This window comes from Hermetia illucens, chromosome 1, assembly GCF_905115235.1.
Source record: "Hermetia illucens chromosome 1, iHerIll2.2.curated.20191125, whole genome shotgun sequence".
Classification (NCBI taxonomy): domain Eukaryota; kingdom Metazoa; phylum Arthropoda; class Insecta; order Diptera; family Stratiomyidae; genus Hermetia; species Hermetia illucens.
Window position 1 is genome coordinate 60,184,978 of NC_051849.1, and position 20,554 is coordinate 60,205,531.

At 39.4% G+C, this 20,554-nt stretch overlaps 1 protein-coding gene across 5 annotated transcripts in view; it reads right to left on the reverse strand.

Moving 5' to 3' along the window:
• LOC119656007 (cAMP-dependent protein kinase type II regulatory subunit) overlaps positions 1-20,554 on the reverse strand; it is a 265,746-nt gene that overhangs the window by 15,164 nt on the left and 230,028 nt on the right. For 3 of the 5 annotated variants that reach the window (XM_038062278.1, XM_038062253.1, XM_038062285.1), the window contains one exon: positions 13,412-13,594. In XM_038062278.1, the coding sequence (XP_037918206.1) occupies positions 13,412-13,594 (183 nt within the window). Of the gene's footprint in view, positions 1-7,325; positions 7,822-12,924; positions 13,071-13,411; positions 13,595-20,554 lie in introns of those variants that run through there. The other 2 variants (XM_038062269.1, XM_038062260.1) reach the window with 2 other exon arrangements.

The following is a 20,554-nucleotide window of genomic DNA, read 5'->3' on the forward strand; positions in this document are numbered from 1 at the left end:
TTCGCAGGAAACAAGCGCAATCATTGTCAGCGGCAGTGATCTGCCCAGAACTGATCGATTTAAATACCTCGGGTCAACGCTATCGTCCAATGGAGAACTGCGTTATGAAATTGCTTCACGCATTTACGCAACCTGGATGAAGTGGCGTTCCACAAGTGGTGTTCTTTGTGATCGACGTATCAACGAACGTCTCAAATCTAAAATTTACCGCAATGTCGTCCGTCCTGTCGCTCTCTATGGTTCTGAGTGTTGGCCGACTATAAAAGACAATGAACAGCTGTTTGTGATAATGGAGACGAAGATGTTGCGTTGGACTAGTGGCGTGACACGTTTTGATCACATTCGACATGAGGATATCCGCGATCGATGGTGGACAAATTGTGAGAGAGGCGTCTTCGTGCTAATGAGAATTTACTTGCCAAGATTGGTCTGAACATCGAAGTCGATGGTAAAGGACCAAAAGGGGGTTAAACGCCTCGAAATTGCACCCAGATTAGGCATTCGATAGAGCCGAATGGCGAAACTAATCACGACGTGCCGACCCGGCTTGTAAACGGGACAAAGGCTGAAGAAAAAGAAGAATAATCGTGGCAGCCAAGCAAACATCAGATCCGAATAAATTCATCGCACTCAAGAAAGCAATCACATCACTCAGCGAGGACATCGCCTTTCTTAGCAAAGATCACTCCCATGAGTCATGGCATCAAGTTGAGAACGTCATTCGATTGCATTAAAATAAGAAAAACAGAGAAAAAAGAGGGAGGGGGTAGATAAGGCTCACACAGAATTAACCCTGGAGGCATATCACCTTCATCGGAAATTGGTCCGCCTATACACCGATGTATTAGCACTATTGCTCACCAAAGGGAAAATAGCGGAAAGATGCGAGAATGATAGGAAGAGGGAACTCCTCGGGAAGAAATTTAGGGTTTTATAATACAGTTCCCCATTGGCTGATAGCATTGACTCTAGATATTTAAACCGCTCGCTTCTAGGCGGGTCGCTGCCACTGATAGTGCCTGTTTCATGGGGATCGGTCGTCGAAAATTTAGTTTTATTCAGATTCAATCTTTGGACAATCTTTGCCCTGCATAGAACTGTGTATAAGGCGCAGGACGCTGAATGTTCCGTATGACAGTGGCCATAACAAGAACAAAAGGAGTGGTGAGAGGGCGCTTCCTTGATGAACATGGACGTTATGTCCACCAAATCCATAACTTCGTATTTTTTTCTGTTCTGTTGTCATTACTTCCATTATTGCCACTCCTTTCAAATTTCAGTTTTGAAAGCGACAATTTTTTGATTACATCTGCTTGCGTGCGTGCTTTCCATTGTTTTCAACTTTATATACGGAAATGAATTTGCAACGACGAGTTTATATTAAATTTTATGAAACAAAATCATTGCAGGAAGAGGAGACGTGGTTTTAGTACGATATACATTCCAGACGGCGTTTAAGAGTATCATAATATAGGCGTCAGGCTAAATCGGCCAATTATCTGTGGAGCAACATAGATCCCGAGAAAGGTTCCATACAAATAAAGACATACAATTCTGCTACCTAACCCTACATTAAACCTCCACGTGGCGTTCACTCGGTGGTGGTGGTCTCACGAACAGGAAATGGATAAGATGAGTTTTCTGCGCCTCAAAAAAGAAACATCAATCGGACTAGTCCTCCAGGTTGGGGATTTTAGAACGATGGGCTTGAAGCCCGTTATCCACAAAAGCTCAACACAATGTATAGCAACAGAATGCAGATTCTCGAATAGGATTGATATTGCGGAAACATCCGCGTAAAGGAACAACTGGCTATGCCGTTAGATCGTCGAATCTTAGATCCCTTAATAGAATGATGCTGTTAAAAGCCTGCTTCAGCAAATTAGCAACTACGGTTTGGAAGTCCAGAAAACGAGATTAGCGAAATTACTGACATGAAGTAAATTTTTAAAATTAGGACGCTATCAGAAAAACGGGAGTTTGGAGTCACCTTTATAATGGAAAAGAAATTCAAGCCAAAAATCATCGACTTTAAACCCGTATATAAACGAATGTGTACCGTCCATGTCAAAGGCAATTTTTTCATGTCTAGCTGATACAGGTCTTATATTTTAAGGAGCTACTTAATCTCCTACTGGTAGTTCAACCACTCGAAGCAACAAGACTAGTTGACGCACAGCACATCAATCTTCCAACGCAGGAAGATGTAGAATCAGCAATTATGAGCCATAAGAACAATAAAACGCCATCCAGCAGAACTTATTAAATAAGTTGGCTAGTGGATCAGAGATGCAATCTACAATTTGGTCTGTAACATCTACAATTAAACGCAAATGTTGAAATATTTTTGCGGATGGTTCTCCGTTGGGTAAAGCGACGCTTCCGTGCCCCTTATTCTACTCCTCGCGGGTTCTGACAAGATCAAACCTTTGGTCCTGGAGTATCCAAATTCATTCTGTCTAGGATATGGCCATGTAGCTATGACACTGATGTCTTGCGGTAATGGAGACAAAGATGTTGCGTTGGACTAGTGGCGTGATACGTTTTGATCACATCCGGAAAGAGGTGACCCGAAGTAACAGCTCAATGATCGTCGTCCCTGCACTGGAAAAAGTGCTAATAGGACCCCAAACGAAGGCGGGCATTACTGTCGTTGAATTGGTTGTGGCGAATAACAGTACTTCTAACCCGAAACCGTCTAGTGAGCGCTGATAAGGATGTCGACCACTGAAAGCCAGCGAAAATGTGGGCGTTCACTGGAGTCCTGCTCAAGAGCCAGTGATTAAGGGCCATTTTCTCAGCAAGATTGCGTTGCAGTACTGCCGACTAGCGGCATGAAAAAGACCTCGCTAAAGACTAGCCGATTGTCGAAGAACACAATAACAAATACATGGGAAACCTGCAGAAGGCGAAGTCTACCGCCGTCAAGCGCATTCGATTTTAAGATGAACAAAACAAATAAGGGGTGCAGAGTATGCAAGCGATCGGACGCCAAGCAACCTCCACAGATAGGGAAACAGCAACAGTCGGCTGATGAGGAACGAAACCCTTTAGCGACACGGCTATGAGCCACTTAGGTGTCACGCTAGCGGATGGTAATCCTGCGAGCTCAAACTGGCGCCGTGAACTAGTTTTGTGGCCAGGCTGTCGGAGATGGTGATTGAGTATCTCCTGTACGGGGAAGGGGAAGAGGATGGATGCATCCCTTGCTTTGATTTCTTTCAGATAATTTGTGGATTCTATGTTAAAGCAAGCGAGGACTAATTCTCGAGGGGCTTTCTCCGTTTGTTCGTCGCTAAGATCAGCGATGCTTAGGAGGAAGTAAGGCTCAAGTTTATCCGATACGACAAGATTCTCAGGGGATTGTTCGCTCGCATCTGGTTGCCGAAAATACACATAGATAGGGACACGCTCGCCCAATCCTTGCACCTTCAAACCCCCCGGATCCCTATGGACGATTGAGTGAGGAACCCCATGTGAACAGCCAAACTTTTCCGCTAAATAAAATAAATAGAAATTACCTGGAGGCGCTGGAAAAAGGGGACTATAAAATGCGGTTCGGAGTCAGGTACGCAAAGATGTAAGAGAACGACCTGAAACTATTGGAGGAGATGAATATTAATGATCCGGCTTGGACTGCTGAATCCTCTAGGCAAGCAGGTCATGCTGAGGGTAGCACAGACAAATTTGTAGCACTTGAAGTGCGGTTCAGCTAATGCGTTGATTTTCTTTATAGAGGAAAACACCGACGTCGCATTAATACAGAAGGCCTGGATCGGAGGAGGCCGAACCATCAAAGAACTCCAAAGTAAATATTATAATTTATTTCACAGTATAAGAGACACTGATCGGAACAGATGTAGAGCATTTATCTTCGGCAGGAAGAGCCTTCACATTTTTCTGTGTCCAAATTTGAGTACCATCGGCCAGACTGGAGCAGGCGGGAGTGGAGAATGTGAATAACTCATCGGCTTACATGGCCGATCAGCTCTAACAGAAAAACTCTAATATTTGACGCCCAACATCGCAGCAAAGAAACCCAACCTGTTAATAAGCTGCGCAAGGTATGCGCTTTGGAACAATTCAGAAATTAACGAAAGAGGTGAGTCTCCCCCCTTTGATTTTATTATTAACATAAAGTTATGGGTGTGTAACAAGGACAGTGCATCAACTTTTCTTGTTGGATCCTTGATCTTTGGATCGACAATGAGATTTTTAGTGTATAAAACTGGAGTGTTTGTTCAGAGTCATCGGTTAGCTACTTTTAGACTAAATCTAGCTGTAAATGTCTCCAACCCTTTCAGAGATCCCAGGAGGATCGACTGAAGGAGGTTTGGTCAACATATTAAGAAAAATCTCTCCGGTGAACAAATTAGTAACATTGGCGCTATAGATGAACTGGAGTTAGAGGTTGAACTCTGGAAAAGGCATTCAAAACGCTAAATACAGCAAGAGGACATTGTCACCGTGGTGGAATATCCCGCCTCAGGAAGAAGGTCTTTAACATCTGATATGTTTGTAGCCATACAAGGACTGACTAACGAAGTACAGGTCGGCCATCAAGCCCACTAAGAGGTGGTCCTGGTTGGACTATTGTCAGAACATTGACAGCACCAGCCAATCTGTGAGATTCAGTAAGATCTTGGAGGGTATGCAGCTAAAGTCATTTGAGATTATCAAATCGATAATTATCGAGGATAAAATCGGTGGGGCTATAAACAGTTTCCCCGCATATATAGTAAATTCCCGGACTCAGATTATATAATGCACGCCATGCAATAGAAACACTAAGAAAGGGTTGTCCCGGGGCTTGTAGAGATTTATAGGAGCTGCATTTCTTTCGGATGCGTACCACATTCTTGAGACAGGCGTGTTAAGCAAGAACTACAATAAAACGAAGCTTAATAGGATTCAAAGAACCGCGTGCGCAGATGCTACCGGGGCAGATACTTTAATGTACACACCTCTTCCCCCTGGACCTCTACATTAAATACATTGTAGTGTGCTGTGCTGCCAGACCACATGAGTCCCGATGTCCCGTTGCAAGTTTATGGCACAGTATTTTTTACCAATGGATCAAAGATGGCCTGTGGAGTCGGTGCGGGATTTTTTCGAATACACGCAGTGTAGAAGAGTTGTACGATCTCCCGGGTTTTGTTACTGTATTCTAAGCGGAAGTACTGGTGATACTGAAAGCCTGCGGATAGCTGGGGTATAATCCGAGTCCCAAATGTAAGCTAGCCATTCTGAATTTGAAATAATTAAGACTTGCTTTTTTCAATTCCCTAGTGATATTTATTATGGTTGCAAATACCGATATTTCGAGAATCACTTGTTCACTTCATAAGTGCTAACAAGTCTGCTCACAGTTGGTAGACATGTTAGCAGTGATGAAGGGAACAAATGTATAATAAATATCACTACCGAATAAAAAAAGCAAGTCTTAATTATTTCAAATAATTTAATCGCTAGAAATACGGTGAAATTACACTCTCTGAGTAGTGATAACCGCCAGGCTGATGGGGTAGTGCAGGGATGCGCTGAACATTCTACCGGCACATTCCTCCTCTGGGTTCCCGATCATAGGAACACAGAGGGGAATGAGCGGGCTGACAAACTGACCGGGCGGCACTCTGCTCTTGGCGGTCCTTCGATGGACACAATCTGCATCCCGCTGATGACTGTCAAGAGCGGAATCTACCCGTCTTACCTAGTAGTTGCTGAGGATGACAAAGTCTTACCATCTGCGCCAAGTTAAGGAGGACTTGGCTCGCCTATAACAACACCTGATTGTAAGAGCTTTTGTTACAGACACGTGCAAATGTGTACAAGATTACGGCAGTCTGCACGGAAACTGGCCTATAAGGGACGATGTCGCCAGATTCGGCATAACTTTAGATCTCTAGGTGCAGGTGGGGAGAACTACTATCCTTCGTGAATGCTACGGCTGGTTCTGAAGATCAAAGTTCTAAGGATATCTAGCGAATAGTACATATTTTATAACCAATTGCCCCACAAGCCAGGTGCAGAAAAATTGTTATAATGTATATCTTAGATTCTAAGTCATATTTCTTTCTCTTTTAATTTTAACAAAACGTAAATATAAAAAAGTATAATATATATTTAAAATATTATTTAAATTGGTTACGATGAATTCATAATATTGACTTCTGCAGTTTAAGAAACTTTTGCATTTTGGGCAGTTAAAAAAATATTTTTTTTGAGCTCTCAAAATTTGTTATATGGTGACAAGTTTTCGTTCATCCAAATTTTAAAAGAAATTATGACTTTCTTTCATGTTTGAACATTTTCACATAAACCCAAGGAATGCCAGCATAGCATAAGCAATAAGTGATAAAGTTATAGAATATTCATCCTTTCTTGGCTATGGTGATGGTATTCAACAAATGTCATATTTCCGGAATCAATGACCCTTCTTCAATGTTTTTCCTTCAACACTTCACATTTAAGAAATGAACACCTGATTCTTGAAATACGGTGTTTCTTGAATAAAGCCACTCTGTAGGCAAAAAAGGAAAATATTCTTTAATTTCATTAGATACACTGGCACCTTAAAATAGCAAATACGATATCATAACTAATAATTTTCCTGGATTAAGATGATATTTCTATTTAATTGCATTTAAGTGTCAGGTGACAATTAGACTGAACATTATAAGAAAATGGGAGGTTTCACCAGTCCTGATTTTTAGCGGGCAATATGCAAATTAACAAAAAATTTAGTTTAAAGTATGTATCATTCTCTTGACCCGACTCCTGAAAAAGAATAAATAAAAGAAAAGGATGTAGAAAAGACGGTATATCATAAAGATAAATGATTCCATATCACGGGAGACGACTATGAGAGTAGATCGTAGATTTTCTACAATAGTTTGATAGAATCTGAAGAGGTGGAAAATTCAGCAAGAAAAAAAATTGTCTAGCATAGATGTTAGTAACTTTGCAAATTCCTTGCTTTGATTGTAGATCCAACAAGACATGGCATGCTCTTCACAAGACATTTTAGCATTCTCGACTTTCATATATTTAATAAGATCTACATAAAATCGTAAACTAGAGCTTACCCATTGTTCCACATTACAAATTGATCCTGGCTTGAGAATGTGTCTTCGCGGCGGACAACAGACCTACCGTCCTAGTTATCAGGCGTTTGGCATCTTCAATTTCCATGTATTATACACATCGAGTGGTTACCACAATGTAAAAAACAGCACATTGTCCACACAGCATATTGTTCGCAACATTCTACATCACATAGCAACTCAATAACTTTGTTAGATAGGTCAACATCAATACATCGGTACTTAACATTTTAACATTCATTCATTAATATTTCATCCATATCATAGTATTTAGTGCGAAATTACAACGTTAACTGACATTGTTACATGATATTGAATAATATTCGACACGCTTTGAATGAAACATAAGAACCTCAAAAAAGCGCTATTCCAAAAGGTCTAATAAACATTATTAATTCCGAGTAAAATTTTAAACAATTTGTGCTGCTTCGTTAAAAGAAAAACAATACAATACAATATAGAAGGACTTCGAAAACAAAATTGTGCACTAAATAATTATTCGACAAAATAGGAATAGATATAATTACAAAATTATTGACTGGAGATCAGGTATTTAGTAACATTCTAGCATAACATAATAAAATTATAGTAAGAACAAATTAGCATTTACTATTTTTGAAAATGAGCAATTGAACTTGATCTTCATAGTCATCGATTTGTCTTTTCATAATGTCCAATACACTTCCGAGCAGACGCTCAAATGCATTTTTATCTAGAACTAGATAAAATTTCAGTTTGAAAAGTGCGAAATTGACTGGGAATTTTAAATCTGACATTGATTAAATACTCAGCCAAATCAATTCTACTGAAGCGAAAGTGAAGACTAAGGGAAAAATACTTTATATATAATAATTATCTAAGATACTTCTACTGAAAAGGCATTTAAATTTCGTAAAATAGAGTCCGCTAGAGGTTTTATCCTCGTGTTGAGTACGAAAATGAATCTTTGGAACTCGATCACAACTTCATGTATGGACATTTGAACGTTAACATAAATGTGTAATGATGGGTTTCTGAGGGGAGTGAGGAGAGAGACAGTAATACAGAATCGGGGATTATACTTCTATAACTGTATATACATGTTGAATGTACAAAATATACATACATATAATATTAGACTGGCAATTATATAAGTAATTGCGAGTTTCTCTAATAATGTCTTGGGTTTCATGTGTATTCAGAATTTCAAAACCATATTTACTATGATATGTCATATGTCAACTGGGAGTAAAACAAAAAGCTGTGGGCAGTGTATGATAAAGCCTTTTAGCAACAGCGGAACCAAATCAATTTCGTAAATTTAACATGAATTTGAAAATGTTCAATTAAAAAATTTATGTTTCAAATTAACGCAGCGCGGTGCACTGTAAATCTACACCGACTTGATAAATGTTTTTTGAGCCAATAAATTTATGGCGAACTAAAAAACATTCATCTCAATAAGAACATACATTACTCGTGGAAAATGACAATTATGATCAGAATCACATTAGTACTATTTTTGAAAACTATCATTCACTCAAGAAAGCTTCTCGTTCTGTTCTACATAAAAAGACCTGTATTTTCTTGATTGGCAACCTAATGTAAAGCTCATCGTATATATTACATAGTAATATGTAAAACGGAACGTAGAAGGACCCAATAATTCAAAAATTAGCAACGCAGAGGATTCAGTGTTGTTATGGCTACATTTGAATATACATATAACTAAGTACATAGTACTGATTGCTCACTATTTTCATAAATGGATCCAATTAAAAATTTTACATATTTTTTAAAATGAAACTTTATGAAACATAAAAACAGAAACATATCAAATGAAATGCTCACAAAAATGCTTCAACAAGATAATATGCATATAATATTTATATTAGCTCTTCAAAAAGCGCTTGATTGCTTGAAAAGGACGTAACCACTAACAGAATACAGAGTAAGACAACATTTCGAGCTTAAAGTTGAGCATGAAAGTACTGGGGATTGGTTAAGTCTGCACTAACAATCAGTCAATTCACAAATTAGAATCTATTTAAAGTATTTTTAGCATTTCAGATACAATTGAACAAACAACGTTCAAAAAAAAAGAAGAAAATAGGGAAATAAATGAAATATATACTTTTTGGAAACTTCTCTTTGAAGGAGAATTCTATCAGAAAAGATTAGTCCATTTGAACATACTCCGGAAAATTGAGTTAGATTCATAGTTGCTAGTTCACTTATTTGAAGCGAAACCGGAAGCTGGACGCTTCTGGTATGGAAGGTTTTGTCTATTTCTTTTACAAAAAAAAAACCGTGAACAAAAATGGCTATGGGAAAGACACCCAGAACAAGAAACCAATATGGAAGAAGAAATGAGAAAAGCATGGACCAAGGATGGTGGAAAGAAAAATATGACACATAAAAGAATATTACGTCCAGAATTGATTATCATCTCGAAAAAAGGTGATATGGCTTATGCCGACATCCTCAGGAAGGTCAAATCCGATCCTGAGCTGATGGACCTTGGAGAAAGCGTGAGCCGAATCAGACGCTCTCAAAAAAACAGATTCGATGCTGGAGGTGAAGAATCTTCCGTGCAAAACGGTTGAAAATTTCCTGGGCAAGGTGGAGAAATCCTTGGGGAAAGAGGCACAAGTACTGCGAGGCAGCGCAAGCTCTTCTCTCGCAGACCATCTATGAGAATCAAAGTTCCCTTAATCAGCAAGCCTTATCGCAACAATAAGAGCGGTGCCTGGACTGCAGATGTAACTGGCAAAGTGGAAATATAGACGTGCGGAAATCAAGTCATTCAAGAAGTGATGCAGTTTCCAGAAGTTCGATTCGTCAGGACAAAAATAGCTGGCATCTACATATATAGCTCCTATGCTCCACCAAGCGCGACATAGCAGAATTCGAAGGAATGCTAGGTATGCTAGTCTCGGGCTGGGCTGTGGAACTACGAACACCAGGGGCCGTATCCTGTTCGAGACTTTCACGGAGCTAGACTTGGTGCTTAAAAATACGGGAAATGTGTCCACCTTTCGTGGGGCGGGGTCGGATTCAATAGTCGATCTGACATCCGTGAGTACCACATTGGCGAGGACAATGGCATGGTTTGTCAGTGAGTATTATACTGATAGCAACCGTCAGGCCATTTTCCTCCAGATCGAATATGGGTCATGCGGCGATGTGCGTTCCTGTGGAGCTGGAAACCAGGGCTGGTCCGTGAAAAGGTTTGAAAAGGATGCATTCATAGAGATGCTATTGGGAGGTCACATGAGAGCGAAGGAAAAGGTATTGCAGAAAATGTGAAGGATTGTGGAGTTGAGTCGAGTTCGTCATGGAAATCCACTTAAGGAGAATTATGAAGATAACGTCTTTCTTTAAGTCCCAGCACGTCCACATCAAAGGCAAATTCACAGAAACCGCTCTCCACGATGTAATTGGCATAGTTAATGCGATCACTGCAGTACAAGCAGTATACTCTAGCTGCCCCCTCCTGAATATAGAGAGAGTATTCAACAACGCTAGTACCAACGCCATTAAGGAAACCTTAACCAGTATTGGATTAGAGGGTTATTTTATGTATTGCATGGATAATATTCATCCATCTGCGACCAAAAAGGGTTCTCTGGATGAACCCAGCTGTAGTACGTCCCGTCCTAACGTGCGGCTCTATTGTATGGTGGTAGGCTCTTAACAAAAAGTAGAATAGAACGAACATTAATAGAATTCAAAGAACCGTGTATGCAGGTGCTACCGGGGCCCTGCAGTCCTGCGCGGCAAATGCTCTCTACACCTCCTATCCCTAGACCTATACATTAAATACGTTGTAGCGTGCAGTGCTATCACACTATGTGAGTCCGGATGCTGGATAGTGAAGCCCTACGGACATAGGAACGGACTACGCCACATGCAAGCTTAACTTCACGAGCAACTTTGCTGTGGATTTTCCAACCAGGGCAGAGTGGCAGACCGGCGGCGTGTTACAAGGTGATGATACAAAATTCTTCACTGACGGATCAAAGATGGTTTGTGGAGTCGAATGTCAAGGGTGGAATCTATTCTCTCTACTTAGCAGTCGCGGACCTCAAATCGCGAAGGCTCGCCACCAGTGTCAAGTCAAGGAGGATTTGACTCGCTTATAACAAAACCCGATCGTGAGATCTCTTGTGCCAGACGCGTGCAAATGCATAAAACATTACAACGGCTATACTGGGCACTGTCGTATATTGAATAATACTAACTCCGAAGCGATGTTTCTGAAGGAGCTAGAGGAGTAATTTTGAGACGTGTGTAGGCCAAGTTCTAGCGATTATTTACACCTAGGTCAGCGCATAGCAGTACATAGATTATTTTGTCTGAACGATTATTGACTCAGGATTTTCATAACTCTATAGTGTTTGGCACTCTTCTGAAGTTCGCTTTGCAGGAAGTGCGATTGTGCCCAGTGTAAACAGTGTGTGTTTTAAAAGCATAGAAAGCCATAGAGATTTAGATAGGTTGCAGTGCATTTCTGCAAAACGGGAGAGTGGAAGTACTATTGAAGAAATCTAATGAATGTATCTGAATCAGTAAAGGTAATCAGTTGGGTGGGTAATATTAAAGTGACTAGTATGTGTAAATTTTGATAGAAAAACTAAACATCACATTTTTGTTTCATAGCACTATTGAACTAGATTTATAAAGTCAATCGGAGACATTTTTTTTCCCATAATCAATGACCAATTTCACCAGAAACTAGTGACATTTTGAAATATTTATAAGAATACTGGAAAAAGGAATAAAAATATACCGAAATATGAGAAATTCTGACGTTAAACTTTCGAGTTGAACTTATGAATAACAAATTAGTGAAAATGCTGATATTTTCAGCCAGACATTTTATTTTTAGCATGTATTGAAGATAATTGGCTTTTTATTCGACCGAGATATAATTTCGTCACCAATAAATCAATTTCAATCCGAACTGTTACTGAATTTAGGGTTCGTACTATAACGAACATATTATTGAGCTCCATATAAATTTGCACGCTTTTAAAATAAATTTAATTGACTTATTGCCATTGCCAATCGGCAAATACATGTTAAAGTAAGCGCATTTCAGACGGATTTTCATTTCATTTTCAAGTGAATGTTATTAACTTTTTCAGCGAAAAATGTGCCAATTTTCCTCATTCATGGAAAAAATGAGTTAAGAAGTATCAATCCGATTTAATGGAATCTCTGCAGTTAATTTGATATTGCGAAAAGGGGATCTGGGGAAATGTTTCCGTAAATGTATGACTCCTATGTAAATGTCTTTTAGGGTAAATTAAACGGGCAATCAATTAAAGATTTATGCTGGTAAATAAAAGCATAGTATGGGAGTTTTATATTTCATTAATGTTTGCTTCTAGATTAAACTCTCATTTAATTGTAGTTCGAGCGTTGTTCAAATGAGAAGGGAGTAGTGAAAGGCATAAATAATAAAGTAATAATCAATTAGCTTACTTCCCGTAACCATTGTAATAAGCGGGGGCAAATAAGACTTAGTTAAAACTATTTCTTAAATTAATAGTTTTTTAATCTAATTTAATGTAGAATGGTTTAGATTTGAAGCGCAGGAAGTAAGGTACACTATTGCATCTTTTGTGGTCGAATGATAGGATTACTACGTGAGAGCATGTGGGTATAACATATCTGAGAACTTAAAAAGATGTTTTAAGATTGATGAAACCGCATCGCTTTACTTAGCATATAATTAGTAAATACAATTTCTATGTGTATTCGTTTAAACATTAGCTAGATATTAATATCTAAAACCTACTTTCAACTAAAGGCTCATATTAAAAACGCAAAGAAATTACAACACCATACGAATTTATTAAAATGTATTATTAACAATGGCTAGGCGAAGATCGTCATCTAAATATCTATAACTGCGGATTCGACGTTTTATTATATTAATACATTTGCCCATTAATCTCTCAAAACATCCAGTTTCTAAAACTTTTGTTGTTAAGGAACAAAAGAGAAAAAATACAAAAGTTAAATAAATTATAAAATTTACTTGGTAAGTGGGACAGGGCGCCAGTTCATCAGATGAAATTTTGGGGGGAATAATCCTGGTAATTTGAAAGTATGCATATCATAAGAGATAAGATACAGACATCCAGATGAACTGGCGCTTTTTTCCAGTGAAAAAATGAATTCAACACAGCAAACTACATGATCTATAGACAATACAACACTACTCGAACAAAATACGAAAAAGACAACAGGTTATATCTACGAAAGCACGTATTTTTGGTAATTGCGATTTCAATAAAAAGTTTTATTTCGATACTTACATGCGACTTTAACTTGATCCATGGCATAGGCTGATGCAGCTCGGGGCCGATGCGTAACGAGAGCCAGCTCACCGAAATATTGGCCCTTACTCAGTACCGAAATTTCTACTTCGCCATCCTCTTGTTCTAATCGAATCGATACTGTACCGTCTTCAATAAAGTACATTCCATCGGCGACATCACCTGAACAAGGATAATTTCCGAATAAGAGAAGGAAGGAAACAATATGAACATATAAAGCCAACAAAAATTTATATACTTTATTTTATGGTTAAGGAGGCTTTCAGGGTTGATGTAGGGAATTGGATGGAATCAATACCAAAATCAAATTACTCGGAAGCAATTGGTTTGTCAATAATATTGCGATGGACGACATAAATATTAATTGAATCCATCAGATTGTACGAGTAGCATGAAGATGCAACAGGAGCATTCACGTTCTTTTCAGTACGGATGGAAGATACGTATTTCTAATCAGATATAAATGAATCTAAGAATGCGTAGAAAAGGCATAATTCGTCCGTAAAGCTGTGTTCTATCGATGTAGTTTGACGATCTACTTTCGCCAAAATTTAGTTCACACTCCTTTTCACAGATTCTATAAAGGATCTAGGGGCAACATATTTATCAGCTTTGCAAAAGAAATCACTTTACATCCAGATCAGCAATGACTTTTGTATAATCTATGTAGGATCGTATACTGCAAAAACAGAGTGGAAGATGAGTTTTACAGCTATTAGACTCTCTCTCTGAATTGAAACAAGTCGGGAAACTGGAAGCTGGACGCTTCAGGTATGAAAAGTTTTGGGTATTTCTTTTATAAAGACATTTGAGTGTGAATTTGTCCCATCAGTACCTAACACGTAATATACGCATATATTATCTGACAATATCGACTTTCGGGTGATATTGACATTCAAAATCTTGAACTCCCAAAGAAGTGACAAATTTTACCTATTATAACTTTGTTAGTAATGGTGCAATTTTCACCAACCTGGGTAGGATTAAGCTCCAAAATTTCGTGGTGCTACGTTGAACTTAAGAGGGGTTCTACAGCCAATTACTGAAAATTGTAATATACTATTATCAACTTTATTTGAAGGGATATCGGTATGGAAGGGGTTTCGGAGCCTAGCCACCATATAGTGGCAGCCTCCTGATTTTTTTCAGATTATTCGATTGGGCAGTTTCTGAGAATGGCCCCGTTAAAGAAATGACCACTTTCGACCCCCCGCACTCCCCGCTTTTTCAACAAATGTCAAAACTAAGACCAGTTTTGGAAAGTACTAATCTCTCACTTAATATCCCACATGACTATATTTGGTGAAAAAAAAATTTACAGCCCCTTTTGCATGTATGGGGACCTCCCCTTAAGTTTGCCGTAAAAGGATGTAACTCACTGTATGCGTGAGCGTTCACAGTCCTAACCTTTCCACTAAATTTGATGTCAATCGCTGCAGTCTCCGAGAAAAATGCGTGTGACGGAGTTCACGGTTCAAATCTTATTGGTGGTAGAGAGATTTGTATCATGAGCAGATGTCGTATACCAGGCAACTCAGCTGTCCATCAGTACCTGAGTCAAATCAGGGTGCTAATCTCGAGCGAGCGCAATGCTGACCATATTGCCCCCTATAAAGGTTATTATAGGCCCCACCAGAGATAAGATTCAGCCAAATTAATCAGGTTTTCGCATCAAAAGCACGACAAGGATCAGTGAGAGTGACATAGTGCATTAGAACACACTTATGACAGTATCGATAGGCCATTTCTTTTCGATATAATGCTATAATTTGACACACCGGCTAAATTAGTTGTACTAACTGAAAGATTCCATAAGAATATTGTTTCTTATAAGTTCGTCTGCAGATGGCAGGAAACTGGCGGGTGTGTGAGACAGCGGGTCAAAATTCACTGAAAAAAGGCGCTGAAAACATTCTCCGAGCATGACTTGTCTAGGACCCACGAACCTCGACACGAAGCCGTTTAAACATTTTTAAACATTTTTTTGCAAATTTAAACCTATTTTTATTTGAATGGAAAACTTTTCAAGAATATTGGGAGAAAATTTGAGATAAATCGGAGCAAAACTAAGGAAGACACAACCACGCGTCATACATAATTCAGCGCGCATTCGCCGTTCGACTGGCAAAAGCAGCAGCCGCTAAAGCATTGGATTCATTTAAAAGCACGTACAGTGCTCTTTTCAAGGATCTTTTGGATGCCATCGAACCCATCTATGAAGATCTGAGCAAAGATGTCCTCCTGGAGCGATTTTCGAAGGGGAACAGCAATGAGAGTTCGATCCAATTTATTTGGAAAATCTAATCAAAGGACCACCGTGGAACATCTGCCATCGATGAGATTGTAGCTTATGTGGCAGCCTGTGTCTTCAATTAAGGTTCTTTGCTTCACTAGCCTTTATACAAGGCATGATAATCAGTAGTGGAGCAAGCGATCATGAATAGGCGCGCAGTGGGAGCTGAATAAACAAGACATAATTTGTCGTCGACGGGGGCAAAAAGATACTTTGGGCATCATGGATGAGAGCAACACTCATTATGGACCTAGCATCGATGATTCATTGTGAGCTAAGTCGATAAAGCTAAACTAGCCCATTTTTTCCGCAAAAACCGCACTTTTCACTTCAAACTGTTCCCAAAAAGTAACAAATTGCAATTTCGAAAAACCTCCCCAGCATTACCTGGGGAAAGCGATTCTTCATGAAAATTTTACAAAACATTTTACGAATGTCACACCTTAAAAAGATTCCATCTGTGTCGTCAAAAAAATCACAAAATTGTGCCTTTTTGCACGAATTAATGATATTTTGGCAATCGAATACGCTCTCAGAAAAATCAATTCGGACGATGTAATGGACATGGACATGCTACTAGTGAAGTCGGCGCAATAAGGAGCAAATTCGAACATCTAACCGAGGATTGATAAACGTTCTCTAAAATATAGTAGACAAAATGAGGGAAGTCGGGTTAGAGGTCAACGAAAAAAAGTAAAACTCCAAAAGAGTAAAGAGGCGACAACATCGAACAAGTATACAGTAGTTTATTGGGGGTCGCGGTTTGCTAGGAATAGCGAGAAGAACGTGCTTTGTAGTCTTCCTCTTGATGGGCAAGAAAAAAATATACTGCGAATTTGTAGGGCTCTTATTCTTCTTTCTCAAGAAAATATTTGGCCTAACCAACAATGAGGTGTGTGGCGAATACGATGTAGCGAGGAATTTTATGATTTGTTTGCCGAGCCACGAGAGTCAGTTTTAATTAATTCAAGTGGGTCGATCCCGTTAAACAAGGCGTATTGAAAGGTTAGGGCCAAAGCCAAGATAAAATGTGAAAGGACAGATGTCTTTCGTACTCGAAAAATACAGAAGCTTGCTGATATCCTTGCTTCAGGAGGTTCCTGCATTTTATGTTGCCTGTAAATATCGAAAGAGGTAAGAGGAACACTTCAGTTCAAAACAACGGAAATGTCAGCAGATGCCGTCGATACAAAAACTTTATTTCGATTCTTGGCTGCATTGACTGGCCTTAATAGAACAGTATAGAAACTCTAGTGTTGAGACACCTAAAGAAAAGGATGATCACTACGCGCAATATCATAACTATAGACCATGACATCGGAAACGTAGAAGACCTTATTTAACATATACGACCTAAGTTGAAGGAATGGAAAGGAATAGAAGAAATTTAAAGGCTTCATCTGTGTAGAAAGAAAATCGATCAATTATTCATCTGAAACACTCTGACCGATTACTTATTTAGCACAGCAGTTCGTAAGGGTGTTGTTGAGCGTCCAGGACTCTCAATTGGACGTTTCGAAAAACTCTTTATAAACTATTCTCACGAAAAATTGTCTTCGTGAATATACGCCGTAATTGGCTAAAAACTGAAGTCTCTGGACAATATACAGCAAAGTGCGTCCATTGAATAGAAGAAAATTATTTTCACCTTTGAGTGCCTTGATTATCGTCAAATTTACCGAATTTATTGTTAAAAAAATTAAAGAATGAAAACAAATCTTTCACAACGTGTCAGGGTTTAGTGCGCATTTTCGGCTCGGCTAATCAAATCATTCCTCTTGGGAAATGCTGTTGGTCAGTCGAGAATGTGGTGAAACTCTCGTAATAATTATAAAACAGTTTACAAAGAACCTGTTTTAAGAAAAACTTAGAGATGAGCCCCGTTGCAACTGCGCTTCTTGAAAGATGATTTCAGAATGTCAAGAGTGGTAATGTCTTAATGGATGTCAAGGTAACCATCTGGGAAAAGGAGTTGGTTGAGGCATGGCATCTTAGAAACTGCCCACCCATAGGGAGTTGTCCTTTTTCCATTGATTATGACTTTAGATAAATATCAAAAAGATCCAGAACATGCACTATACATGATTTCCAGATATACGGTTAGACGGAATCACCGAGAAAGCAGAATGATTAACAAATTTTCGTAGGCTTGGGACTTTTTTAAGCTTTATGTGTGTGTGGGTTTGGGGCGGGGGAGAGTCAAAGCCTCTGAACACTCAGACCTTAGTGGTCCATTGTACTCGATTCCTTTCTCTAACGGAATATCCCGGATTCGTTTATGTATCGCAGATTTCCGTTAGTGGATGTGAAGCTACCCGTTCCAGTTATAGCACATCAGCACCAAAAATCTGATGTCTGATGCATCCACAGGCGGGGCACTCACATAGAAAATGTCCTATGGATTCCGCTTCCTCATTACAGGATGGACACATATCATCTTGGATAATTCCTATTCTGAATATATGTCCAGCTAGTGAATTGTGGCCTGTCAGACTGCCCTTCTACAAGTCTTCTTCTCGACAGGATAAACTTTGCATTATTTTTGTTTGGTTCTGACAGGAAAAGTCTGGAGTGTTTAACAGCATTAAGGTTCAGCCATCTGTCATTATGGGAAGCTTGCTTCCAGTTTTTGATAACAGCATTAGCCAACGTTACTACCAATTGCTGGTTCCGGTCGGGGAATGAGGGAAATTGAACCCTTTTTTGCTAAAGCATCCGAGATTTCATTTTCCTCTACACTGCAAAGACCGTATACCCAGAGTGGTTTCACCGTAGTGAATCTAGAAACAGAGTTCAATCGATTTCTACATTCCTGAACGATTTTTGCCACTAGCGAGATTTGAACCGCGATAGCCTTGTGCTCTAACCACTCACCTATTTTAATTTCCAAATAGTGCAAGCCAATATTGAACGGTGAAAAAGTACATTTACCTCATTTGCTAGCACCTAATTTTGGAACATTGTTGTTGTTTTCGCAACACAATATTTCAACATAACAAATGGATCATCGTGTTGCTGAGTGCATGCTCTAGACGTTCTCCTGTTCCTGCACGAGCCATGGGGACTGGTTGTTGCCGCTGAGCCGGCATGAAGTTTTAAGTTCAAAGCCAGGTTCAGGGAATGAGGATTAGTCAGGCCGAGACCGGCTAAAGGATGGATAGCTGATCAGCTGGACATGGGGAGATCGTTCGTGTTTTTAGAGATGAGAGGATTGCCATACATCTTTTCTGATTATAAGCGGATTGCAGAGTTTTGTTTAGACAGGAAAAATTCTCGTGATTGTAGGACGATTGGAGTTTTCGCTTGGTCGTGCAAAAGGTAGGGGGTAAATTTCTCGATATTGAAGTGTCTGTGTTCTTAATTGAATCGAGTAAACGTCCACAAAATAGAATTCGGAAACATGGAAATTGTCGAGAAAAATAACTGCGCGGCGGATTTGCCGTGAAAAAAGCGCGTCTTCCGGCAGTCAAAGCTTGAAAACTTTCATGTGTGGAAGCAGCGACAGCGATTTCGGGCCAGAAGACATGAATCTGCCGTCGAAGAAGCTAAAACGCGTCTACTTAGTTCAAATAGAAAAGAGTACTTAGGTTTTATTGAGAAAGTGAAGTAGAAGCTGTTTTTATTTAATTTTTGTAGGTTTTCCTTCATTCTGAGTATAGTGTAGTAGCCATCGTTTTGTTTTTTGGGATACCTCTCCTCTTGGTCGTCTTCGGCCACTCAGACACACGAAGTCTCTTCTGTAATTTGAATTTAGTTTTGCAGCGAGCCCCATCTAGGCCCAACGACTCTACTACTAAACCTGATCCTCCAGGTATGGAGTTGAATAGGGCTGACAACCTACACGGAAAACAATTGCGACGAGCCCACAAAATGAATCTCGGATTAGATTGACTACAAAGCGACGGGCCCAGTAACGAAAGCGAATAGGAAATGGATGCCGCAATAACCGCAGTTAACAGAGGTTTTAGAAATGAAGCATCGACAAATGATTTCCACAACCACCTTGGTACGGTTACATACATACTTGGCCCCTGTCGCAAAACAAGTCGGAACGATTGGTTTAATGATGAATAAACGCTACCAACGGAACGGAAGAATGTAGCATACCGGGCAATGATGCACTCACAAAGAAAGCGGGTACGCGCAGAAACCTATCATGAACTTCGACTTCACAAAAAGAAAAGAGAAGCCTGGGAGAACCAACAGATCTGTGAACTCGAGAAGTACAGGGAGCAACCGCTCCAGGCGCAGAAGTTTTACCAACAAGTCAGCAAGGTTAGAACTCTTTCGAAGAATTTTTGACGAAATTTAGAAGCGATATCATTACCGTCTGCTTGTGGATGAAATCCAGCTCAAGGGGTTGCGGCGAGTGAGTGACTTGATCCGTATGAGTGAGGATGATCCAACCCGGAAAGTTTATACGGGCAGTATATATAGTAGAAAAAGAAGTGATGGCGTTGGCCAGGATTCCAGACAGCTTATCAAGATATTGAATTGGTTAACCTCGGTGTAAAACCGGGATGCCTGGAGTTCCTTACTAAAGCAAGCCTACACGGCATACCACTTATTGTGCCGTTGATAATAGGTGCATGAAATCTTTTCTAGAAAACTAATTTGAAGTCAGATCTTTTATCGATTTTATTTAGAATTTATTGTGCCAGAGAAAAAAATTAAAGTCATTACATTTTGAAAGGTTGCTGGACGTGAGATAAAAATACTACCCATCAAAATACAGGGGTGATTACGCCATTCAATTTGAAATGTATTTTTTGTCATTTTAGTTTCCAATTCAACATCTATTATATTACACATGAGATATTGTATTCTCG